General features: G+C 43.2%; 1 protein-coding gene across 3 annotated transcripts in view; it reads right to left on the bottom strand.

Annotated features, from left to right (window-relative positions):
- TLN2 (talin 2) overlaps positions 1-27378 on the bottom strand; it is a 477844-nt gene that overhangs the window by 193536 nt on the left and 256930 nt on the right. For all 3 annotated transcript variants that reach the window (XM_082253081.1, XM_082253079.1, XM_082253080.1), the window contains exons 11-16: positions 16074-16229; positions 11200-11301; positions 10716-10792; positions 10064-10247; positions 5233-5346; positions 4860-4968 (exon numbers count right to left, since the gene is read on the bottom strand). In XM_082253081.1, coding sequence (XP_082109207.1) covers positions 4860-4968; positions 5233-5346; positions 10064-10247; positions 10716-10792; positions 11200-11301; positions 16074-16229 — 742 coding nt within the window. The remainder of the gene's footprint in view (positions 1-4859; positions 4969-5232; positions 5347-10063; positions 10248-10715; positions 10793-11199; positions 11302-16073; positions 16230-27378) is intronic.

Here is a 27378-nt window from a genome sequence, read left to right as displayed (position 1 = left end):
TTCAACCCCATCCCTGGCCCTGCCTCAAAACAAAATGCAGGTTTGTCACCGTTTACGTATATGTGCGGGACCAACATGCATGTTTGCAATTACGCATGAGCAAGGGGGAATGGGGGCTTTAAAAAGGTTTTACATTTTATTTTATTATTTATGTTACTTTGTGCAAAGTTGCTGGGGCTATCATGCTGCAGGGATGACCAAGATATCACCCTTCCAATCCAGGGACGTGCCGGTGTTCTGTCAGAATAGCGCTACCTATCAGATTCTGCTACCGGAAGTAATATACAGACGAGAACAACTTACTGCGCATGCGCCATGCATTCCAACATGGCTGCTATGCGTACCAATAGCTTTCCTAATGTGACAGAACACGAAGCAGCAACGGACATCTTCTTACACCCACGCAAGTCTTCAATTTTACATTTATTTTATCAGTAAACTGACCTTATAGAATAAATCACAGTATTACATCTGTATTATTATTGTATTCTAGTAAATATAGCGAGAAACCTGCGGCCAATGTGGTGACAGCCACCTTGGTACACCCCGCACTGCTCAGCGACAAACTGATTCTATAGTGAAATAGACTGTTCCACTCGGTTACGGTGAAATAGTCTATTTCAGTATATAAGGTGAGTTTACTGCTAAAATAAATGTAAAATTCAAGACTTGCGTGGGTGTAAGAAGATGTCCGCTGCTGCTTGGTGTTCTGCCACATTAGGAAACCTATTGGAACGCATAGTCGCCATGTTGGAACACATGGTGCATGCGCAGTAAGTTGTTCTTTCCGAATGCCACTTCTGCTAGCAGAATCTGATAGGTAGCGCTATTCTGACAGAACACTGATACATCGATGGGAGGGAAGAGGTTAAAGGGGAATGGTTTGACTGCACATGTTTATTGTCCCCCAAAAACAAGTTTAAAGTAGCATCTCACTGTGTCCTATGATCACCAGCATGAAAATCACACAGACTACAGGTGCCCTGTCACAGTGTCATATGGATGCTGGGGATGCTGACTTTGTTATGCAGTAACACTCACTACAGTCATAGCTTAAAGTCAGCATCCCCAGCATTCATGTGACAATGTGACAGGGCACCTGTAGCCTGTGTGATTTTTATGCTGAGATCATAGGACACAGTGAGGACTCTATCCTCTGTTCTTCACTCACTGTGTCCTATCCAGCCACGCTGTCTTCCTGCTGTTCCCTGTCAGCTGCTGAGCAATCTGCCTCCGTACATGATCACACACTGCACTTGAGTAAGGGGAGGCGGGGCTGAGCAGAGAATTATTGTATCCCTCCGCCAGGCAAGGCAGTGGACAGCAGCAGCCAGGACTATATGGCAGCAAATCACCATGGAACAAAATCCCATGTATACATGCGACCCGAAAATGGAAAAAAAGTCCCGCCACTGCACTCACCTCCTGGGCCCTTCTGCTGTCATTATAGGGCCCAGGAAAATGTAATTACACCCCAAGAAATTACAAATTAGGAAAAGGTTTAGAAAAAACGATTTTTTTTTGAACATGCAGAAATTAACTGTGATGCTGCCCGGGCCCCTTGTAGAGCTGATGGAGCCCGGGCCCGGTACAACAGGGCTGGTTGTACTGCCCTATCAGCGGCCCTGGATCTCATAGACACCGTATAATGTGGTTACAACTCCTAGGAGATCCCTACCTGTATCTATAGGTGCGGTTTGAACCCAACGAGGTGTGCTTGTGCAGCGAGTACTACATTGACAAAATAACCTACCTTGAGGATACCATCACATACAATGATCTCGGTATCAATTAATCTGATGATATACCCCCACCTCGATGCCATTGGGACAATCCTGGCTTGTCGCCTGCTCATCTGATCTATCATATTCTATTGTTGTAGTAATTACATTTGTGATTATTGAAAACTGCTTAGTACAGTTGACATAGTCCTGAAGAAGCATGCTAGCGTGAAACATGTAGTGAAACCAGTGTCAATACCTTAACTCACCTTACCACTGTTGGACATCTTTTTTGCCTGTACTAGATCCCGCCCTTAAACGGGGGCCGAAGGGTGTGTTATTTGTGGGGTACAGGGTTGTCTGTACATGTATGTGTCCGAGAGGCTAATCTGTACAATATCATCAAATACAGTGATGGATATATATTTTTTATTGTTGTGATATTTATACTTTGATCAACTCATCCAGGGAGGATCCAAACATCCTCTCCCCGGTAAAGGGAAGGTCAGAAAGAGCCTTTTTGGAAGCCTGGTCCGCAGACCAGCTCTTTAACCACACCATGTGTCTAATAGCAATCCCCACAGCAGATACTCTGGCCACCAAGGGAGCCGCATCCAGCGACGCATCACATAAATACAGCAGTGCTAGAGCCATTTGACCCATGAGCTCAATCAGCCCCGGGGAGAGCTATTCCATTTCCAAGACACCTTTAAGTAACTTTACCTATTCAGTTATAGTCTGCGACACCAGAGTGGTCACAAAAATTGGTTTCAATAATTGAGCCCGCTAACACATGTTAATGGCGGGACAGAGACTCAATCGGGTCCGAAAAGGCCAGGGAATCTTCCACTGGGACCACAGTAGACTTATTCAGTTTGGAAACTGGATGACCCACCTTTGGTGGCACGGTCCACCGAGTGGAAACCTTATTCGCAAAGGGATAACAATGTTTAAAACATTTGGGTTTAACATGTGCTTAATACACCCCCACTGTTCATTGACAATATTGTCAAAAAGTTCCGGCAAGGGGGAACATCTTGCCCGATTTCTGGGCTTTGCGGGTGCCAAAAGACACCTGCGTTCCTGACACTGTAGACTCATCTGCCATTTTTAAAGTTTCTTGCACTGAAACTATAAGTGCTTCTACCAATGCGCTTTCCTGCGCAGCGGCTGACGAGGAAATGTCCAATTTGCCATCAGAATGCAATGACACAGAACCACCAGGGTGGAATGCATCTGTGGCGGCCATATCTACCTCAGAATCTGAGGATACAAAAGAGGGAGGCGAAGGCAAAGGGCGCTTATGGCTAGTGTTACTTTTTAACACTAAATCCACTTTTTAACACTAAATCCACTTTTAAAAAACAGGCTTTCCAAAACTGCTGTAAAAGCTGACAGGGACTGCGACCCAGAGGGTTCCGCAGTATCACCTTAAAAAAAGTCACAAAAACGCGATTGCAACGCTGCACTAGCGGTACAGCAAGTCCCAGCCCAACACAGTCTGTCAGCAGTGTGTGTGAGGAAACCTATAGCAGACCCCAAAAAACGTTACCAAACCGATCAGGCTTACAGGAACGATCTGTACAGCAGAAAGAACGATCTGACACAGGAAATTATAGGCACCTGGGTCATGCCTAGAGTATCCAGTGTCTGCCTTTGCTGTCCAGCACCGTGGACTACAAGAAAATGGCCGCCCCATGCATTCCTATGTGGAAATTCAAGAAAATGGCTGCCCATGCATTACAATGAAGAGATTCTAACATTAATGCAGAGCAAGTCTACAGCAAAATGGCGGCCCCCACGCATGCCATGTGGTCGTCAGGACCCCCAGGGGGGTCAGCAGACAAAGGCATTGGATGGTCCTGAGGAGGAGACCCCACCAGAAAAAAACGCTGCCCCCCTAAAGATAGGAACTTGTTATGGGGGGGGGGGGGGTTGGCAGGCCAGCGAGGGATACCCGAGGGTCCGACTATTCCAATGAGGGGCTCACATCCACCCCGAGACCGCTGACAGAATTGGGAGGACACTTACACACCATACCACAATATCAGGTGGGCGCCGCTCCAAACAGACTACCTCCCACCTGGGGTGGGGTTGTTGCCAGCCAGGGGGTACGCTGCGACTCAGGGCGTTCCAGGTCGTTTGCGTCCCAGCGAGACGGTCCACTAGCGCGCTCGTCTCCGTCCAAGGGGGCTCTGTCATGGCGTGGCCAAATGCTGGACTATAACCTGCTCACACTCACTGGCCAGGCTGGGAGACCCTAAAGATCTAGAATATCCAGTCCAAAAACCAGCCGGCTGTTGCTTGTAGTTCTCCAGGAACTCTACTAAAATAATAAATTACAAAAATGTTCCCAAAAATGAACAGCTAAGACCGAAGTCCCAGCAGGGAACTAGGTCCTACTCCTAAACTAGGCAGAAACAAACTGAGGGCTGTAGCAGAGTGTGTGGGGTTATGCCTGCATGGACAGCCTGCCCCATAGGCGTGGAAAAGCTTCTTCCTGCCTAGTGTCCAACTCCTGTAGGGGGCAGCATAACCCAATGGTCAAGATGATATGAAGCTGCGTCTGTCAATGAACGATAGAGAAATTGTCCGTTAAGCCAAGTGAATTTTCAATGCACATATTTATGACTGGCACCCGTTAGCCTTCCTGCTATTCCAAGCCTGGGGTTGTTAATATGGTATAGGCTTCTAAGCATTTCATATTCTCTTCAGAGGACACAGAGCTCATTCAAATTGATATGCTTGAACCATATTTTTAGTCAGTATTTTCTATGATCAATACATCTAAGTATTTTGAGTAAATTCCAAATTGTGTGCAAACGAAAGGTGGGTCGCTTCCTGTGACCTACAGTGCAAGATAAAATTCTGCAGAAATGTGAGCGAAGGGACCATTACAGTGATCAAATGTAGTCACTTGGCAGTAATAGGAACGCCAATAAACTCTGAAATTCTAATCTGCAAACTTTCTGGATCAGTGAAGCAAAAAAACACTGAAACCAGAGGAGCAGTATTACAGTGAGGGAACTAGCATTTAAAAATTGAGGGTTCAGAAGTGGCAGTGCTATATATCTCTCAGCAACAGTTTCTTTGATTAAGAGCCCCGGGGCACAGATAATAGTTGTTTAGTAAATATACCTGCAGTCAGGTTCACGACTGATGCTGTTCCTGCAGTAATGGCATCCACCTGGGAGTGAATCTCATGTTTCGACTCGTCTACCTTGTTTTGAATCCAGACCCTGGATGCCTAAAATATAAATTAAAAAAATTTAAAAAATGTAAAAGCCAAGATATAAAATGTATATCCAAATGAAAAAAACATAAAAACAGGCAATCATATTTATTTTACTTTATACTACAGAGCCCAGATATATTCAAGGATGGTACTGGTGACTGAGAACTGCCATAAATTTAGGTCAGACACTCCCCTTGAATATAAAATCTTGTCAACAAAATACAGTCATCCATGTTTGTGTAAATGAAGAAATCACTTTCATTAGGTCCATCTTACCATGTCATGTCCCAGCGGTGGCAGATTGTCCACCTGGCTCAGATCATCATGTGCTTGTTGAACTGCATGCATGCTGGTGTTAATAGTTCCCATCAGAGCCTGCTGAGCTGAAGTCTGTACAGGAAGAAACAAATTAATTTCCAGCAGAAAGCTGCCCTATTCTTTCACATATTGCTATCTGACCAAATTTCAACTCATGCATTGACGGCAAAGAACATTTTACAGAACCCCCCCCCCCCCCCCCCAACAACCTTTTATTAGGTCAAGTTTCCTTAAATAGTAAACTGCACAACTACACACTGACAGCTGTTATGCCTCATTTCTTGTAAAATTATTCAGCTTTTACCTTACAGCGCTACCCATCAAATGTATCCAATAAGCAGGAACAGAGCAAATGCATGTTCTTTGATTCCCATTAGTATACACATGCTTACAGATTACTGCAAATATTTCTTGCTGTGCCTTTTAACTTGATGGATTCATTATTTTTGCTTAAAATAAAAAAGTAGGTTATAAGACAAATTATTCTGTTAATTAGTGTTGACATATGGTGGGGCTGTTTAGGATCAGATTAATTGAAAGGATGAGCAAAAGTAGGCATTTAATAAGCCAGCGACTTACACAGAAATTATTCACGATGTTCCTCTACAATTCAAACATGCAAACTGGAGAGAGGTTGGGGGGAGGGGTGGGGGTGGGGGGGGGGGGGCAAAATCTGGAGCTAGGGCTTAAACACAGAGGTTAAACCCAATGCATACACCATAGTGAAGCAGAGCAGAATAGATTACTGATAAGAAAGAAGGAACTCTGGTTCAACCTGTCCCTGAATGTAGATGACAGCCCTGGTAAAAAAAAAAAAAAAACATATAATTATTGTGTATGTCTTTAGAGCACTGTAGTATCTGCCAAATTTTTATTTTTTTATATGGACATCTACAAACCACTTAAGGATCAGGCCTATTTCTGACAGTTGTTTGCAAGTTAAAATCAGTATTTTTTTGCTAGAAAATTACTTAGAACCCCCCCCCCCCCCCCCCCCAAACTTTATACATTTTTTTTTAGCAGAGACCCTAGAGAATGAAATGGAGATCGTTACAATACTTTTATGTCCCGCTGTATTTGCGCAGCGGTATTACAAACGCAATTTTTTGGGAAAAAATACACTTTTTTAAAATACAAAATAAGAAAAAAGTTAGAAAAATTAGCCCATTTCTTTTCTATAATGTGAAAGATAATGTTACGCCGAATACATTAATACCCAACATGTCAGGCTTCAAAATTGCACACGCTCATGGACTGGCGACAAACATTGGTACATTAAAATCTCCATAGGCGACACTTTAAAAATTTCTACAGGTTACCAGTTTGGAGTTACAGAGGAGGTCTAGTGCTAGAATTATTTCTCTCACGCTAATGATCGCGGCGATATCTCACATGTGGTTTGAACATAGTTTACATTTGTGGGCACGACTTGCGTATGCGTTCGCTTCTGCGCGCAAGCTCAGAGGGGCAGGGCACTTTAAAAAAATGTTTTATTCCTTATTTTTTTACTTTTTATTTTTACAATGTCCCTTTAAAAAAAAAAAAAAATTTGATCACATTTATTTCTAATACAAGGGATGTAAACATCCCTTGTAATATAAATAAGCATGACAGGTCCTCTTTAATGTGAGATCTGGGTCAAAAAGACACACACACACATATATATATATATATATATATATATATATATATATATATATGTGACGTCTGACATGCTCCGGTCCTCCAAGGGCAGAGTGTCGATTGGGGGCCATCTTGCCCTCAATCGACTTCCTGCCCAGAAACACAGGGGATCATATCGTTTTTCACGCTACCGATGGCTCCGGAAAGCGGGGAAAACCAGTGCTGAAATTGCAGTTACAATTGGGAACTACAGTACATACATCATTCTCAATCATAGCGATTGTGGCCACTTGACAGCGGATATTGTAATAAAAATCTGCAAGCATGAAATGTATTTAAACTTTGTACAAAATTAAAAAGGTATATGTCCTTTAAAAAAAAAAAAATGTTGGCAGATAGGACGGCACTCTATAGAAATACACAATAATTATCTTTAATTATTACCAGGGCTATCGTCTAATTTCAGGGAAAGATTAAACCATCCTATCTACCCTGTAAAAGAAAAGATCTGTATACTTACCTATTCTGAAGTCACTCCAGTCTGGTCACATGATTAAGTCCCAGCACCAGTTTCACTGTAGAGGGGAGGCCGTGCCAACGACTTTAGAGCCTAGGGGAGGACATCACCCATAGGCTTACTATGGGGCATCCATTGTCGGCTATCCCTTCTCTACACTGAAGTCGGTGCATTTAGACAGACATTCTTGTGACCAGACCGGAGGGCCTTCAGAATAGCCTAGTATAGGCATATTTTCTTTTACAGGTTCGATAGAATAGTCTTAGAATGGGGGTGGGAGTATATTTAGGCTTAGTTAGAATCTGATTGGCATTATGCTGTAAGCAGGTACATATGAGAGAAAAAAAAAATCGTTGTGCAAATGTTTTAGCACTTGAGTAAACGTCACAAATAATCTCTGTGTGTGAAAAGATTAGAATAGCTGCCTATTGCAGGGCAAATGTAATATTTCATAACATAAGTTTTTAAAGAAAAATAACCTTAAAGCGGAGTTTCACGCAAAAGGGCAAGCTCTGTTTGTGCACAACCTGTCCCCCTAAACTTCCACATTTGGCACCTTTTCTGACTGGAGGGGGGAAGAGGAGATAGCAAGTACCTGGTGACAGGTACCAGCACCCACTTCCGAGTAAGATCACGAAGATTTACATTTTTATTTTTTTACAGACTGGAGCTCCTCTTTCAGGACATTAAACCAGAAGAGGTAAAGAACATTCGACCAACAGAGAAAATAAGTTAACACGATAGGTCAAGAACATTCAACCAGAACAGGAAGATGTCTGAACTATGTACAACCTGTATGGAGATTCCGATCCTCACTACTGTGTAGTGTGGTTAGAGAGTAGACTGCTATACAGAATTGATACATTGGGGTAAACTCACTAATCGTTAATTAACGGAAAATAAAATGTGGTAAAAACGTATGCGGTAAATCAATTGTGAAAGATCAATTCACTAAGAATTTAGTGTTATATAATAAATGCAATAACGGATTCATTACACTTAGTGATTTTTATTTTTTTTTTAAGACCATTTACAAACAGGCTTATACTTACCTGCTCTGTGTAATGGAATTGCATAGAGTGGCCCTGAACCTCCTCTTCTTGGGACTCCTGCCAGTGCTCCTCCCCTCCTCTGCCAAGTGCATAGAAAGCCGCTTTCTATGGAGGCACTCGTGCGGGCTCGCTCCCAAGCCACGCTGTCATGCACTTCACCCCGTCCTCCCCCCCTCCCTCGCCAGTGGCTGTGATTGACAGCAGTGGGAGCCAAAGGCAAAGCACGAGAGACAAGGAAGCGAGCTGCAGATGGGCACATTTCATTAAATGAGGACTCCATAGTAGTAGTTGAGGTTGAATAAAGACGATAGTCCATCCAATTCAACCTGTGTAGGTGTGTGTGGACGTAATCATTTCCCATACCCCTGAATGTTTTGATCTTTGATATGTACGTCCAAGAGTCTTAAAAGTATCCATACTTCCCGCAGTTACTACCATTTGTGGAAGAGAGTTCCACAATCTTATTGTCCTTACTGTAAAAAAACCCTTGCTTAGCCTGAGGTTAAAACGCTTCTCCTCTAATCGCATTGTATGGCCTCGTGTCCTCTTGCATTCGTTGCGACTGAATAGTTTTTTTTTTGCTATGTTGAGGAAATCAAGGAATGCATTAAGGTTTTTTGCGGTTTGTGTACCACTGTGAAAGTTTCCCTTCACCTGCTGTACATGAAACGCAACACAAGTTAACATAAATCTCCCAAAGTGAGGGGAATTTCCCTCTAAGATGCTTGTCCAGGGAACAGGTGTCTTCATTGGAAGGCTTTCATTTGCCTCTTCTTTTGGGGACAAAACATTTTGGATTTCCCTCCCTATTTTTTCTTGGTAGCAATGCTCACAAGTATAGAGGCATTAAATTGGCTAAACATTAGAAGAATCTCTTACATTTGGGAGAATGCATACATTTCCAAAATCCAGTGCTTAAAGCAAAACAAATCATCCTTCACGCGACCAAAACAAAAAATGATTTTGCTTAGAGATACATTTTAGATCTGTACAAGCCTCAAAACAGTCTGATCCTTATTAGATATTTTAACATTTTGTGTCTTTAAATAGGTCTTTTTTAGGAACTGCTGCTTACTTTCAATGTACACCATAACAGCTGTGTCCATGCTTTTATCTTTTTCATTCTTCAATTTTTGGTAAATTATTTTTGCAGCATTTTAAAAGGCTTTCCCATGATACATTCTTCTAACAATCTCAGCTGTGCTTAATATGAATAGTAACAGCCCTTGATGAAGCTAATTAGCAGAGTCACTTGATAAAGTATTTATTTTGCATGACTAGGTGCCATTAGAAAACTGATTGATTGCCTAGAGCAAGGGACTTCATCTAACAGCACACAACAGCATTTAGTTACTAAGTACAAATGTGAAAAAGGAAATTACAGGGGTACCAAGCAGGAGAAAAACCACCTCCTCTCCAGATTTAGTTTAAACGAGATTGTGGCTATATTTAAGAAATATTAGGATATATATGAAAGACAAAAATTATATGCTGTGTTGATCTTTGTTTCGTAATTCTCATGATAGTCTTACACTGAAGCTATCCTTCCTGTCATTTTCATTTAACACACAAATTATTTCTAAATATAGCTGCTTACAAGGGGAGGCATGTGACCTCTATGCATCTGGCCTGTAGTAAGTTGTTGCTGGGCAGATGGCATAGTGCCGACATTAAAAGTCTCTGGGCCACTAGATCCTGAGCGTATAATAGCAGGTAGTGCAACTGTGCCATGTTCAAGCTTTCCTGGACGGGTAACTTGTTGCTGCTGAAGGATTGTTGATCTGGGAACAGAAACATGCATACAAATACGTTTATTAACCACAAAATTTTTTATAGTTAGCGGTAGCACTTACAAAGGAAGAAAACCCTAATTATGTTGACTTTTCTTCCAACTATTCAGTCTAACCTGTATATGTACCCATTTTCAAACCGCTCTGGTCATGTGATCCCGCAGCTCTATTTCATGAAGCTCTGAATTCCGGGAGCCGTGACATCACTTATAGCCCAGCTGTTCTCGATGCTCCCTCCTCTCCGCTGCAGCAGCTGCTCACTAACACAGTAAAGCCCGAGCTGCAGGATCACGTGACTGACCGCAGTGGATTGAAAATAGTTAAGTGTACAGAACTTTTTTAATACAAGTTAGTCAAGAGGGGAGGAGGGAACATTTTTAAGAATAGATATAGTTAGGGTTTTCTTCCACTTTAATTTATAAGCTGCTATTAGGTTGTTTGTAATAATTCTTCACTCACTTTTTTGGTGAAACAGATTCTTCCAACATTGTAGACTCTTCATCTCCTTCTAGTCCAAATCGGTCTTTACTTTGTTTCTGGGGACAGGTAAGAATTAAGTGAATGAAAATGAAATCAAACACTGCAAAAAAATTACAAGCAATCTGAGATACAAAGAGGCCTGATTACAAAAACTTAATTTATCTTGGTTTCTGAAACTAGGAGGGCTAAAGAAAAACACGGAACAAAATGTACAAACCATGCTGTGCATGCTTGCTACCGCCACCAAAAGACAGAACATGCTGATGAATAGAAGTGATTACATACAAAGAGCTCCTACATGTTTAAATTCTACCACATATCTGTTTTTCTGTTGGAGGTATTTGTATCTCACAAGCAGTAATTGTTCAATTATTTTTTATAGAATTTTTTGTCATGGTAGAATCATTGTCATGATTGTTGGCTTAGAGGTAAATTGAGCTTTACCTAGGTTAAGGACACCTACCTTCTTAAGGATGATGTCGATGTACCCTGCAATGAGCTGTGATATCTGTTCCCCTTCAGTGGTCTGCACAGAATAATAGCTCTCCTGGTACTCCCCAAAGTCCTGAAAAAAAGAGACTCTAAATCAGAGTTTAGGAGGGAAAAACAAGCAAGAGAAAAGTACAAATATTAACCAAGCTGAGTAATAAGGGAATGCTTATTATTAACTTCTACCCACAAGTAAGTTTATAATAAGGCTTACCCTGTAGGTACGGTGAATATTTTCTAAGCTTCCTCCGTTTATAATATGTTCACAAAGAGCGCAACCAATGACATCACAGGTGCATGTGCAGTGGTTCTGCACTCAATAAGTGTGCCATGAATGCAGAGAGCTCTGTGCCACAGTCATGACTCCTGTGCACATGCGCATGAGTGATATCACTGTGGCCCAGAGAGTGGAAACCCAGATTGAATACCAGATGAAGATGGAAGCGCTCAAAGCGGTCACAGCTCAGCATTGGAGGGATCTGTTTAAAAGTTAGGTCTGTCATAGCAGGCTAGCATGTGGTACATACCAGTTTTTACCAGTACATTATGGCAAAAACCTACAGGGGACAAAAAAACAATATCTGTAGAGTTGACTACCAGGCTAAAATATTGAATAAGAGCTAATATTGTTATGAACTGGAAGGTAGTGAACCGTCCTGTTTTTTGTATAGATAACATAGATAACACTATATAAACGTAAAATAACCTATCAGAATAGAAATATGGTGGATGTCCCCATACTTTTTTTTTTTTTTTTAGTAAAATTTATGCCAAACAAATGTTTTTCTAGTTTGCCCGGAGCTTCCTTTGCTTTGTGGGACTCTGTTAGAGAGATTCTCCGTCTGTTGAAACTATTGTCAGCAGGACAGGAAATAAGGAAAGACCCACAACAGCAGAAGAGCATTTTTATTTCGGTCTTAGTTGCTGTGGGAGTGTTCCTATCTAGTAAAACGGCAGGACATAAAAAGAGGTAAATCTCTGTAACGGAGACCCAGATAGAAATCTTATTGGGATTTTACTGCTAACTTTTCCAAACGCTATCCTAAACCAAGAAAAAAAATGATAAGTTTTGGGTGTACATACACTTTAAAATGGAAGTTCAGTCAAACACTGAACCTGTAAAAAGGAAAGATCTGTATACTTACCTATTCTGAGGGCACTCTGGACCAATCACCTGGTCGGGTCCCAGTACCGGTGTAACGTGAGAATTACCTACCCTCGTCACTTCCGGCCAGGAACAGCTGAGCAGCGCAGCAGTGCGCATGCTCACAGCCCCGGATACCTAATGGGACAACAGAGGAGCTGACTAGTGCGCATGCGCACTAGTATGGAAATATGTCGGTGTACCGTGAAGAAAATCTACCCACGCCGCGGTTACAAAAAACAGCTGGGCTGCATTATGAGTCATCTCCGCTCCTGTCCCTGTCACTTCCCTGATCTGGGCTAGTAAATATAAAAGCGGCTGGCGGCTCCGTGATTTATGTTTTCATACACCCGCCGCTGCTTTTATATTTACTAGCCCAGATCAGGGAAGTGACAGGGACAGGAGCGGAGATGACTCGTATTGCAGGCCAGCTGTTTTAATGTAACCGCCGCATTAAACACACTGCCGTGCAACCGGAAGTGACGAGGGTAGGTTTTTCTCACGGGTAGGTAATTCTCACGGAACACCGGCTTTAGTGTAGGAGGACAGCCAACAATGGATACCCTATGGTAAGACTATGGGTGACGTCACTGCTAAAGCTCTGCAGCCGTTGTAGACAATCTTTCCTCTTTACTGAAGCCAACGCTGGGACCTAATCATGTGACTGGATCAGAACACCCTCAAGCATAGCTAAGTATACAGAGCTTTCCTTTAAAGGGTACATAGAAAAGGCTTCGAATAGAAGTGGGAATAGATTTATGTATAGTGTTTGACTTAACTTACACTTTAAGAGAAAACCAATGTAGACCTGTCAGAAAATATATTAGGGGCAATGTCTGTTTAAAAAAAATTTTTTGATGATAATATATGAAAACAATGTTTCAAATGGTGGATGTTAGGTGATTATGAACTAGAATTTCATGTGAAGCCTGTGAGAAAAGTGCTGGTGCAAATATGTGCTAACATGGCGCTTTTCCACTGCATAGAACCGTACCGGCTCGGCACGCTTTTGTGCTTTTCCACTGCGGTACCGCATGGTATAGTGTCGGAACGGTTCGGTACGGTACGGTATAGGTTTGCTTTTCCACTGCATGGAACCGAACGGTACGGCTCTGAAAAAACAGCACCTACTCGATTGTGGTTCCAACAGGTACCAAACTGGTACCATATCCCACAATCCTTTGCATGCAGTCACTACTAGCCGCTGATTGGTCAGAGAATCACACCCACCCCGTTGTTATCCCACCCACTTAACTTTAGTACTACTTTAGTGGAAAAGCAAACCTATACAGTACCGTACCGAACCGTTCCGACACTATACCATGCGGTACCGCAGTGGAAAAGCAAACCGGGCCAAGCAGGGCCGAGTAGAGCCGAGCCGGTACTAGCCGGTACTTGCAGTGGAAAAGTGCCATTAAAGTTGCCATTTTGCTGTACATTAATATATATCTATAAATATCAAACATTCATAAGCCCACAACTTACTGTCTACCAGTGAAAGGTAAATATGATATAGTGAAAAAAAAAATTGATCAAAATGAATATATATCCAAAAATATGTTCTATACACAAAAGTGCAAAAAAAATCAAGCAAAAACTGCAAAAAATGCTATTAAAGTGCAAAACATGGATGGAAAAAAAAAAAAAACATTTTCTTCACCACAATTAATAATCCAATATCAAATAATTATAAAAATAAAGTTCATTGAATAAAGGCCATATTGCAATCCTCCCGTGTCAAAGGTGCCAATGTGCTGATTAATAAATTCCAAAGTGCTCACAGTGTGTCAGTGAAGATCATTTCACCACAGTGCTCAATCAATATGCCTGGGTAAACTCACCAAATATTTTGCTGGTAAGATTATAAACCAGCAGCCAAGCCTTACAGTATTCACAATTAGTTACACCTTGGACTCTTGGCTAGAGCAGCGGACATATTTTAACATGCGCAGATACCTAGTGTCTGACAGACACCATCTATTGTGAGTGTTTGGAACTTATCTTTTAAATAAAATACTTATAGCTATACAGTATAACGCTATCTGTGGCATCCCTCTTTATCCCTCTATGTGGTTCTACATACGTTGATATCTGAGCTGTGGTGATCAAGGAGAGAGGAGTCCAAGGTGTAACTAATTGTGAATAAGGCTTGGCTGCTGGTTTATAATTTTACCAGCAAAATATTTGGTGAGTTTACCCAGGCATATTGATTGAGCACTGTGGTGAAAGGATCTTCACTGACACACTGTGAGCACTTTGGAATTTATTAATCAGCACATTGGCACCTTTGACACGGGAGGATTGCAATACGGACTTTATTCAATGAACTTTATTTTTATAATTATTTGATATTGGATTATTAATTGTGAAAAAATTTCTTTCATCATTCGTGTTTTGCACTTTAATAGCATTTTTTGCAGTTTTTGCTTGATTTTTTCTTTTTTGCACTTGCACTTTTGTGTATAGAAGATATTTTTGGATATATATATATTCATTTTGATCAAAAAATTTTTCACTATATCACATTAACCGTTCACTGGTAGACAGTAAGTTGTGGGCTTATGAATGTTTGATATTTTATTTATAGATATATATTAATGTACTGTAATATAGGCACTTTAAGTTAGCACATATTTGCACCAGAACTTTTCACACATGCTTCACATGAGATTCTAGTTCATAATCACCTAACATCTGCATTTGAAACATCTTTTTCATATATTATCATCAAAAAAAAATTTTTAAACAGACATTGCGCCTAATATATTTTCTGACTTTCCACATAACCTGCTATGGTTTAATGGCTGCATCTCTGTTTACTTATTCTTAAATAATTCTTTTTTTCCACACTTTGTACACAAGTGTCCTAGGCGCTGGTTCCTTCACCAATTCAATGTAGACTTGTATCCAAATATAAAAGATCACCCTATGGTTTGATCTTATGCTTTGCAATCAAATTATAAAATGTTAAGACAACTTTTTTTTTTTTTTTTACTTCACATCATACACTCTATTCACATATATATCTCCGTATAGGTTACTTGGAAGGACTTGTTTATGCCACTTCATTTGAGCTCTTGATCTGCATAGATCACTGCCAGGGCACATAGAAAACAACTGTTCTCACCATACAACCAAATATGGGCAGGCTAAATGTATCCAAGTTGATCGATCAAATTGGATACAACCAGCCTGCTGGATTTTACATGCAAATATTGCTAGTGGCTTGTATAGCCACTAGCGATAATCACTGTGTTCTCCCAGTGGGGGCAGCTTCACCCGTAGGAAGAACACAATGTCTGTGGTTGCAGGAAAGAAATTCGCTCCATCTATGGCCAGCCTAACTCTTAAGTCGCCTTGTGATTTGGGTTTACGGCACGTTTTCTCCGTTCAATATATTTTTATTGAGGAATCTGACAGTAAAGATAGATAGCTCAAAATCTTAAAGTGCATTGGTAATGAAAGTTGTAATATACAGATCTACTTTGCCAAAACTGATTGGGCTTTTCAATTTTTAAAACACAGCAGTAAACAACCCAACAGGGCAACTATCAAATCTCATAGTGGGCAAGGATGACAAGGAAGGGAAAAGAGTCAGTATATCTATGAAAGCTCGAGCTGTCAGAACAAAGTTTTTGTTTAATTTCCCTGCCTATTTTTTCATGAAACCATTTCAGACATCTCAAGAAACAACGGATTCATACCAAAGTGAAGCTTTTTGGAGAGGCAGCCCAGCGTTTCACAGTTGTTAGTGGCCATTCTTGAAGCACATCCTTGGTTTTCTCATCAACTCTCATTACTGAATCTTTGGTGATTCCAAGAAGTCGTGGCACAAGCTTATTCTTACCCTTCATTTTCTCCTGGAAAGGTAAAAGTGATACAAAAAATAAACATCGTTATATAAAATATAAGGTGAATGCACCCAAGGTGAAAACACAGAACAAATAATTCCAAATAACTGCATCACATAAATATATTTATGGCTGAAGTAAAATTAAATTCAATTTAGTCAATCCTGTTACTGAATACTGACAAGGCTGTTAACAGAGCTGGTCCTTACAGTGATAACGTGTAGTGTTCAGAGCTGCATGTCAAAGCATTACTGAATCATGAGGTCAGCAGAAAATGCAGACAGAAAATGGGCAGTGATTTTACTTGAGAGAAAAGTGTCTAGGTTAAATAATCATAGCTTAACAAAGATGATAATTATGTAAGAACGCACCAGAGGAGATGAAAGTTGGGAGATGGATAAAATGCATGAAAAGCAAGAAAGAATTTGCCACAAAATCAGATTTCTTTTCTCCCACCACACTATGCATTTGCAGAGGAAACACTGGGGTCTTTTCACACAAAGTCAAAGCAGACAATACAAAGCATTACATGCATGGTAATGCAAACACAGGAACAGTAGGTGGTAGCACAGCATGAGGGTAGAACTATAAACTGTTACAGCAGTCGCAACAAAGTACTTGGTGATCATAATGCAATGAGATATATAGTGGACCTTTTGTAGGTTGGTATGAAATGAATAAGCTTCTTCATTGGTATTCATTTTTCAAATATTTATATATGTGAAATCTGTTTACTGAAACTTTAAAGTGGTGATAAGAATTCTTTCACATCAGAACACTGTCAGAAATAAAATTATTATAACTTGAACTGCAACTCCGTAAGTTGGCACCTTCAAACTATCCGTGCCAATCTCCTTCACTAGCTTATGATTGCAAATTTTACACACAGGGAGCATAAAAGGATTACGGCATGACAGGAACAGAGCTACAGTATATATATTCTTATTTCCCTGGTTCATAACCATCTAAACTTACACATTCAAAGGAGGAGAGTTAAAATATAAAAGCTAAAATACACATACATAGATTGGCATGCTTATCAGCTGTCTGTGTTTATGTTCCCAGGGCCTCAGGTTGACTATTTGTTAGGGCCTACTTATCGGTTTTCCTGCACTAAAATACATGAATTTTACTGCATAAAAGCACATTTTAAGTAGAAATCCCGCTCTTTCCTAACTTGCGGAAAAACATCTATGTGCTGCATTTTTCAAAGAAAACCCATAAGCACCCCTCCTATGCATATGCACACAGATAGATGTGAATGTTCCCTAAAGTTCGCATTCTTGAGCAGGCCAGAAAAATTGGATTTTTGACTTACCGTAAAATCCATTTTTCTGAGTTCATTGACAGACAAAGCTCTCCAGGATTCTGAACCAATGGATTTTATTGCCCCTACAGGAGTAGAACACTAGGCAGAAAAAAAGAACTTGGCTACGCCTATGGACAGTCTTACGTGGTATACTCCCCCTCTCTGCTATAGGTCTTCAGTTTAATAACAAGCAGTTTCAGAAGTTATACAACTCCATAGAGGGATGGGTGCTGTGTCCATCAATGAACTCAGAGAAATGGATTTTATGTTAAGTCAAAAATCCAATTTTCTCTGAGTTCATTGACAGACACAGCTCACCACGATTCTGAACCCTGGGACATCCCCAAGCAGCACCAAACATGAGGGGTGGGACAACCAAAAAATCCCAAGGCTAAACACAATACCCAACCAGGTAAACCGGAGCTCAACAAAAAACAACTGGAGTCCAACCTGAATACACCCCCAAAGAGAGAACTGACCCTCTAAATAGCAGCCTGCAAAACCTTACCGCCAAAGGAAGCATCTGCAGATACCAACGCATCCACTTTATAGATTTTAATGAAAGTGTGCACAGACAACCAGGTGGGGCCGCCTTGCAAACCTGCACCATTGATGCCTGATGATGGAAGGCCCAAGAAGCACTAAGTGCCGGAGTAGAGTACAGTGACCGGAAAAGAAGGAACCTGACCCCTGATCGAATAGGGCTGAGTCACTGTCTGTCTGCTCCATCTCCAAATGGTCGCAAAAGAAGCAGACAGCCCTTTTCTTGGCCCGTTCGTGATCACAAACACTGACCTCCGAAAAGACTCCATAGCTGCCAGATACACCCAAATCGCCTGGGCCACATCCAGGGTATGAAACGCAAATCCCTTAGGATGTTTGGGCCTGGGACACAAGGAAGAGAACACAATGTCTTCATTCAAATGAAAATCAGAAACTACCTTAGGAAGGACTGACAGACATGGGCGAAAAACCACCTTACCTTTGTGAACCACTAAGCAGTGGCGTACCAACTGGGGGGCTGGGGTGCGGCCCACCCCGGGTGCCACGCACTGAAGGGTTGTCAGACCGGCACCACACAGGGGTGCCCGCTAAGCCGGCCCGCATCTCCTTGTGAAGGCAGTTAGCAGTAGCAGCTCCTTCAGTCTGCGCAGTTCTTGGGGGCGGTAGAAAGGAGGCGAGGGCCAGAGCAAGTCTCCTTGTGTGCCTAGATAGGAGAAGCAGTGGGGGCAGCTGCATATAAAAGGAATTGATCTTTCCATATTTCTCCTGCAGCTTCTGAATGCCTGATTCTCCTCATCTCGCTTCTGCAGGCATTCAGCTGCTGCAGGAGGAATATGGAAAGATCAATTCCTCTATATGCAGCTGCCCCACCGCCCCTCCTATACAATTTCTTTTGCTGCCCCCCCCAGTGCTCCTCAGCCCCCCTCAGTGCTGATCAGCTCTCCCCCCTCCGAGTGCTTTCTAGCTCTCCCAGTGCTCTCCACCCCCCTCAATGATCTCCAGTCCCCCCCCCCAGTGCTCTGCCCCCTGGTTTACCCCCCCCCAGTGCTTTCCAAACCCCCGGCAAGGCTTTCCAAACTCCCCCTCTTAATTCTCTCCAGTCCCCCCTTAATGCTCTCCAGTCTTCGCTTCCCCCCTACTGTATCATGTCCGTGGGCTCTGACCATCTCTTGTATCATGTCCGCAGTCCCCGACCATCTCTTGTAAAAGTCCGCAGTCTCTGGCCATCTCTTGTATCAATGTCCGATGTCTCGGACCATCTCTTATATCAATGTCCGATGTCTCTGACCATCTCTTGTATCACGTCTGCAGTCTCTGACCATCTCTTGTATCATGTCCGCAGTCTCTGACCATCTCTTGTATCATGTCCGCAGTCTCTGACCATCTCCTGTAGAACGTCTCCAATCTCTTACTCAAACTTAAACACATTGCTAATAGTATTAGCTATCTGTTTATGCTGAAGGTAGGACTGTGCAGGGGAGGCAGAGAGTGCAAAAGGGGGCACTGTGATTAGAGAATGGTGGGGGGCGAATGCAAGGGGCACTGTGATGGGGGGCTGTGATATGTGTGCAATAAATATTCTTGAAAATATTACAAATTTTTGTGGGTGTTTTTACATTTTAAAGTTTGGGGGGGGGGGGGGGTGCCAGATATAGGATCCACCCCAGGTGCCCAATGCTCTAGGTACCCACTGCCACCAAGTAGGGGGTATGACAAGATAATGCCGCCAGTTCCGACACCCTGCGAGAAGAGGTGAAAGCCACCAAAAAAGTCAACTACTGAGACAGCGCAAGCAGGGGAATCTCCTGAATATTTTCAAAGGTAGGCTTCTGGAGAACTGAAAGCATCAAGTTCAGATTCCACAGCGGTAAGGGAGACCACTCGTATGAAGTCAGATGTCGGAATCCTTCAACAAAGGTGCACACCAGAGAGTGTGTGGCCAGGAGTGGGTCACTGAAAGAAGACTGCCAAGACCGACACCTGGCCCTTGATGGTACTCAAGGTCAATTTCTGCTCACCACCTCGTTGAAGGAAGGTCAAAATCAAAGCCACAAATAGGGCCTTTTGGACGGTCCCACTCTTTTGTGACAAATATGTTAAAATAGGAGGGATAATGAAACACTTTTGCCACGTAAGATGGCTTATGGGTGCCAAAGGGAACAGCCACCTCCGCTGCAGCTTCAGCGGCATCCTCCATTTTTAACATTTTATGCACAGATACAATCAGTGCATCCACCAGCTCCTTCTCATGAGCAGGTACAGCTGTGGAGGAATCATCCTATCTGATAATTCAGGGAGCGTGGTACAATTTAGGACCACCGTCAGGGCATCAATGGATGGTTGGGACCCCGAGGGACCCACTGCCTCAGAGTGGGTCAGGTGGGGAAAGATGTTCCAGGGACTCAATCATTAAAGGGGACCCCCACAAAAAGGGTCTAGCACTGCAAAAGGACACCGTAGCACCACCAGGTCACCAGCAAAGCCCACCAGGGGGCTAGATGATACACAGGGACCAATAATATTCACTGGGGTCGGATGGGAACCAACTGGTCCGACCATCCCAGGGAGGGGCCCGCGTCCACCCCAAAAGAGGGGAGAGGGTGGACAGCTTCTAACCTCACCAGGAACCAGGCGGGCACCGCTCCAGACAGAACCTTCCCACCATCTAAATGGTGGGGGGGTGAAGGGGGCAGTTCGCCAGGAGGAATGCTGCAACTCACTGAAACCCGGTTGTATGCGACATCGCAAAGGCGTTTAACTCGCTGGCAAACCCCTGTCCAATGGGGCTATGTCGTGGCCGACCTAGCGTGGAGCTGTAGTCTGTGTGTGCTTACTGGCCAGACTGGGGTGACCACTGGATCTAAATTATCCAGCCCGTCGCCCAGTCCGGCAGTTGATTGTAGATCCCGCAGGAAAAAATACATCTAAAAGGATTTGCCAGGACCAAAGATCCCAGCAAGGAAATGGGTCCTTACTCCTGACTAGGCAGAAAAAAAACTGAGTAGCTATAGCAGAGAGAGGGAGTATACCTCGCAGGAAAAAAAAAGCCATTTAAAAAAGGAAAAAATTGCCAGGACCAGAGATCTCGACAGGGAACTAGGTCCTAACTCCTGGCTAGGCAGAAAAAAACTATCAGGTATCAGGGCAGATTTTTTGAAATTGATGTTCCAACTAAACTCTTGCAGAGTCTGTACAGTGATTGTCAACTCGCCCAACAGGGCTGAATGAGAGTCCGCCCTCAATAGGAGATTGTAGTAATGCCAACACCAGAGCCAGCATCTTGGTAAAGACCCTGGGGGCAGAGGCGAGACCAAAGGGTAACGCTACAAATTGATAATGCTCCTCTCTTACAGTGAAGCGAAGCAAACACTGGTGTCCATCGTAGATAGAGACGTGTAGATATGTGTCCTTGACATCTATAGAGGTCTAAAAGTCTACTTGGTGTGAAGACGCCACTACCGTTTGAATGGATTCCATTCAAAACTTCTGTACCTCAGTTCACCTTGAGGTCCAGACTTGGACGTACTTTACCTTCTTTTCTGGGCACAGTAAACAGGTTTGAAAAGAATACCTGAAAGCGTTCCCGAGAGGGAACAGTCACAATCACCCCTTGCTCCTGTGTGCCGAAGGCACGAAGAGGCCACCTGTGTGCTGAAAAATAAGGGCCCCGTCTATTCCGCGGTGATTTAGCAGATTCCAACAAGGATCCAAATAGGCGGTCCCCAGTAAAGGGGAGATCTGTAGAGCCTTTTTAGAAGCCTGATCCTCAGACCAGCTTTTTAGCCACACCAAGTGTAGTTACTATTATTGCGTTTAGGACAATGCCACTGACGAGCGAAAATTTTGTCACAGTTGGTGGGAAAAGGGAGTACCCTTGCCGCCTTTAGGAGATCTGTGGGCCCCGAGGGAACCGGGACACCCCTCATGTTAAAATTGCCTGCACCAATACAATCAGTGCATCCACCAGCGCCCTTGCACGCGCAGTAAAAAAAGGAATCATCCTCACTGCAGAGCACCCGAAGTGCGTGGACGCAGACCCATTAGTCGCTATATGGTAAGCTCACCCTGGAAGCATAACAAGCAGGGGAGGTCGCCGACTGCAGTCCCGCAAGGGGACGCCGGCTAAAGACCATAAATGACATAAGAGGACATAGCCCACTATAAAAGGGGAAGAGGGGGCCAGCCGTGATCCAGACACGCAGGCAGAGTACCCCCACACAACAATGTTCCCATGGGCACCCTGGTAGTCCATATGTCCACCCCTCTGAGGGGGAGGGGGGGCGGATGCCCATCTGCTACTCTATCACCCTGGTCAGCAGCTTGGTCAGCCAGCCTCGAGTAGGCCCCAAAGCCGCGGCCTAAATTTAGGGCCGGATCCAGTCGCGGGTCCCCCATCAGCTCTATCAGCAGTTCGGACAGCTGGACATGGTATTTGGACAGCTGGACATGGTACCCAGGCAGCTTGACATGGTACCTGGACAGCCGCGAGTAGGCCGTGGCCTTAATTATAGGCCCGATACGGCCATGTGAGGCAATCCGTCCGCATCTGCTGGTCAGCTCAGTCAGGCACTTTGGATAGCTTGACATGGTACTTGGACAGCCTGGCTGGAGTGGATTCACTTGTTGCTGAGGGGGAATCGTCTGACCAACTGCTATCTTCCCATATCTTTTTATGTACACTGCGGATTCACCGTGTGAGCCGATAGCCATCCATCCTAACTGAAGGAGACAGGAAGAGTGCCTGCAGTTTTCAACCGTTGATTGAAAGGCTGGTTTTTCTTCTTTGTTTGGTAAGAGGCTTGCATTGCTTTTGCACCGGGGGATCAGTGCACGATTGGAGGTGTTCACATGGATATCTATATGTCAAAACTACAGAAGAATATTTAAGGCACTTACCTTATTTCCACCGGGTAAGGAGGCATTTCACAAGGTGGAGGGATAATCCAGTTACTCATCACTTTATTGATTAGATTATGGACTCTTCACAAATTTTTGTTTTTTCATCACATAAGTTTGAAGGAATATCACTTCTTTTACACATGTGGACTTTTTTTTTTTTACACATTTGGACTGTTGATTATTTTTGTTTAATCTAACACTGTAAAATATTTTTGATTTGTCATATCACTTATGAGTTTTCATATTTGAAAAGAACCATACATATTTTTTGCTATTACGGTGGTTTATATATTATATTTGAGTGTTTATAATAAATTTTTTACAATTTACACACAGAATTTTCTACATTGAAAAGCGCACCAATCACATTTAAACAGATATATAATCTTCTTTCATAATCCAAGCTAGAGATGGAGGCACCCTGGAGGCTTTACAAGCCATAACGGTGTTCGGCACAGTGGCGTGCAGCTCAAAGGCCTGCCTGAAGGACCTTACTCCAATGGCTGGCATCAGATGGGGCCTATTAGCCAACTGTTTAAAACACAGAATGTGCAAACAGAAGACCAAATGGCAGCTTTGGGATCTGGGAAGCAGTTACCTGTAATTGAAAAGCCCAAGAAAAACTAACAGATCTAGTAGTGTATGCTTGGACAGGAAAAGGTGGAACCTTATCCTTAAAGGGGAACTAAAGGGTGACAATTTACCTGTCCAACTGTCCTTCGCCAGCACTAGCATCTTCTTCAGAGTGCCGATTTTCAGGCCAATTCATTAGCCAGCAGAGGAAGACATCATTCCTGTGCATGTGCAGGAGCTAGTCATCCTAGCACTCAGAGACTAGCCTGGCACTGTAAACTGAGCTGCACAGATAGTGCATGTCTCTTCTGCAATAAAAGCCTGCCTGCTCTCTGTTTCTAACAGAATTTCAGTTCCGCTTTAAGCCCAAAGACTTGAATAATGATCTGTATGAACCATAAAGAAATGGGGAAACAAAATACTCCTTTGTGGGGACCATCCAAGATGAAGAGTGAGTCAGTCTTTATAGCTATGGCTGCAAGACATGAACTACATCTAGACAATGAACCGAAAAATCGAATGTACCGAGGCTGGACAGAGGGATGGAAGTACAATATCCTGGGTAAGGTGAAAGGCTGAATCCACCTAAGGAAGGAAAGAGGCTGCAGGCCTCAACACAACCTTGCCTCTAGATTAAACCCACTAGAGTTCTTTAGAACCAAAGGCCACTAGTTCTGACATGCTCACTGCACAGGTGATGGCGACATGGAAAGAAACTGGAAAAGGGATTACCCCTAATTGGTTTAAAGGACATTTTTTGAAGTGCCAAATGAACCAGAACCAAAACCAAATCCCAAAGAGTGGCAGGTGAATGTACAGGAGGAGTTACTTGAGAGACACCCTGTACACCCAAACTGTGCCACTCCAGAACAATGAGGATCACAAGAATCCCCACTATCTTGATCCCGTGGAACAGATAAGGAAGGAGATTTGGGGGGGCATAGGTAAGGTTTTACTGATCCCATGGAGCCAAAAGAGCATTGAGTGCTTTCATCTGAGGATCTCTGTACATGGAGGCCAGGAGGTCCACAACTAGCATTATCCACCTGTTCCACACGACCTGAACACCTATGAGTGTTGAGACCATCCCTCAGGGTGCAGACACTGCCGATTGAGGAAGGATGCTTGCCAATTGTCCACTTCTGGGATGTAAATATCAAAAAAACACTGGAAGATAAGGTTCTGCCCAAGACACAACAGGGTTAATTTACTAAAAATAGAGTGCAAGCATGTTGCACGACAGTATACCCTTTCATGCCAGGTGCTTCGAGCTACATGCTTGTCTGTATAATCGGGCGAATGAATGAGACCTCGGGAGCACTTAACCTTGACTATTATCTATATGAACCATGGCTACCTTAAAATTTATAACATGGAATATCCGTGGCCTGAGGGATTAAAAACGGTCAGCTATTTTCAAAAACAGCGAGCAGATATCTTAGTATTAGTGGAGACTCATATAGAGGGCCGTTTACAACTTGCATTTAAATGCCCCTGGATAGGGTGGGCTTATCACTCCACGTTTACCTCTCACTCTAGAGGGGGTCACTATTCTCATAGCCAAATCTGTCCACTTTGTGCTCCGGAAGTCTCTAGTAGACCCATCTGGCAGGTTCGTATTTCTTTATGCACTGATTTTTGGAGAATCAATTTTGATTATGGCATTCTATGCCCCCCCAATTTAACCCCTCAGCTCTTAGGGAGGGCTTTGACTTTATGGCACACTATCCTACGGTACCAGTGATATGGCTTGGGGATTTCTTGTACAAAAGTTTTTATTTTAAGAAAAGGCATAAACATACATCAAAGCAAGGTATATGCGTACAATATGAGAAAAAAAAATGGAACGCATGAAACAGGTAGCAGTAAAACAGGATGCAAACCTAGGACGCAAGCCAAACTTAAGACATTGTAGACCAAATAAAGTTTATCAGCAAAAAATCGTTAGACAGGGACCAAATGTCCCCCCTAGTGACATATAGGGCAAATAAAAACAACAGGAGAAGTCCTAGAACATTCCATTAAGCAAACGTAGGCATGGACTTAAAGTACCGAGCCAGAGAAGAAAGCAGCACAAAGAGACAAAGGAGAAAGAGGGAAAATGAGTGAGAAAAGGAGACAAACAAAGAAAGAAACGACAATAGAAGAAGACTAAAGAGATGGCTTGGGGATTTCAACAATACGTTGAATCCCCACCTAGATAAATTGCAGACAAACTTGCAAACCCAGCCACCCGGTTCACCAGATTTATAGCGGAATTTAATTTAGTGGAGTTAATACCTGGAGACCTAAACTCCCCTTGACGCAGGCCTTCTGGTGTTTCTCCTCCGCACACCACTCTATGTCCCATATTGATCATATCCTAATCTCTCAAGCTCTACTCCCCAGGCTCACTGAAGTGGGCCTTTCTCCCAGACTGCTATCTGACCACAGCCCTTACTGGGTTACACTCAGACTTCAGCACGAGTGCCCACCAGCCACATAGCAGCTTAACCCAGCCTGGCTTGCACTCCTCCCAGAGGAGGAGGACCTTGGTGCTGAATGGCTACTCTTCTTTTTAAATGATGAACAATCTGCCTCTGCAGTGTGGGAGGCGTTTAATTGTATGCTAGATCAACATTTATTTTGCAGATAACTAAACTGAAGTCTAGGTCCGAAACGGCCCTATCCTATCAAAGACTTGTACTCCGCAGAGCAGGAGTATACAGTGGAGCCTTCCACTTCCAAAGCTACCAACCTTAAATTAATGACTAGAGTGGTTGAACAGTTAGAGGGCTCGGCGAATTTTTTTTTCAAAAACTATCTGAACATGGGGAAAGGGCTGGCAAACTTTTAGCTTACCTAGTCCATATGGAAGACAGGACGCCGATGGCTATTAGCGTGCGCTCCCCCACTGGAGCCCCTTCTAGTGGCGGGACAATTCAGGGAATTTTTAAAAAAAATTTGTACACCTCCACAGCCCCTAGCGACACCTCTTTGATGCAGGCTTTTTTTGACACCATTCAATTCCCTCGACTATCGAATGATCAAACTGAAAAGCTTGAAGCACCGCTCACGGCCGACGAGATAGCAGAAGCCATAGCCAAATTCCCTCAATCTAAGTCTCCGGACTTAAACGATTTACCCATCGAGTTCTACTCCCTTTACTCAGAAATTCTAATGCCAAAATTGAGATGAGAGAGGCTCTAATAGTACTAATTCCTAAACCTGGTAAAGACTTGAACCTACCTGAATCATACCGCCCCATCTCTCTATTACAAGATGATATTAAAATCCTAGCCAAAATGTTGTCCACTAGACTTAATCAGGTGTTCCTTTTCTAAATACATGAAGACCAGTCAGTATTCATGCCGGGCAAAAATACATCTTTCAACCTGAGGAGACTGTTTATGAACCTTCAGGCCCAACATGATATCGGCTCTAGAGTCATCGTCGCACTGGACACGGCCAAAGCTTTTGACTCTTGGGTGGTGCTTCCTGTAGAAATATCTTGAAAATTATGGACTTGGCCCAAAGTTACTAAGATGGGTACATCTGTTGTACTAGGCTCTGGTGACTAGGGTATTGGCGAACGGGTGGACATCTGAACGGCTCCCCCTCACCAGGGGTACCCGACAGGGATGTCCCTTGTCCCCCTTGCTGTATGCTCTGGCTGCCGAGCTACTGGCGATAGCCATACGCTCACACCCTGGGGGTGACTGGGCTACGCATAGGATTTTTTCAGGCCTCAAAATTAACTGGGATAAATCCCAAATACTCCCTATAGATAATGTCTCACCTTCACCCAACCAAACAGACCTCCCTTTGCAAAGGGTGAGTCGCATCAAATACATTGGTATACAGATTACCGGCTCACCAGCAGATTATATCCCT

This window comes from Pelophylax lessonae (assembly GCF_965119305.1).
Source record: "Pelophylax lessonae genome assembly, chromosome: 4".
Taxonomy (NCBI): domain Eukaryota; kingdom Metazoa; phylum Chordata; class Amphibia; order Anura; family Ranidae; genus Pelophylax; species Pelophylax lessonae.
The sequence above is the reverse complement of the archived record's forward strand: the minus strand, read 5'-3'. Positions and strand labels throughout refer to the sequence as shown.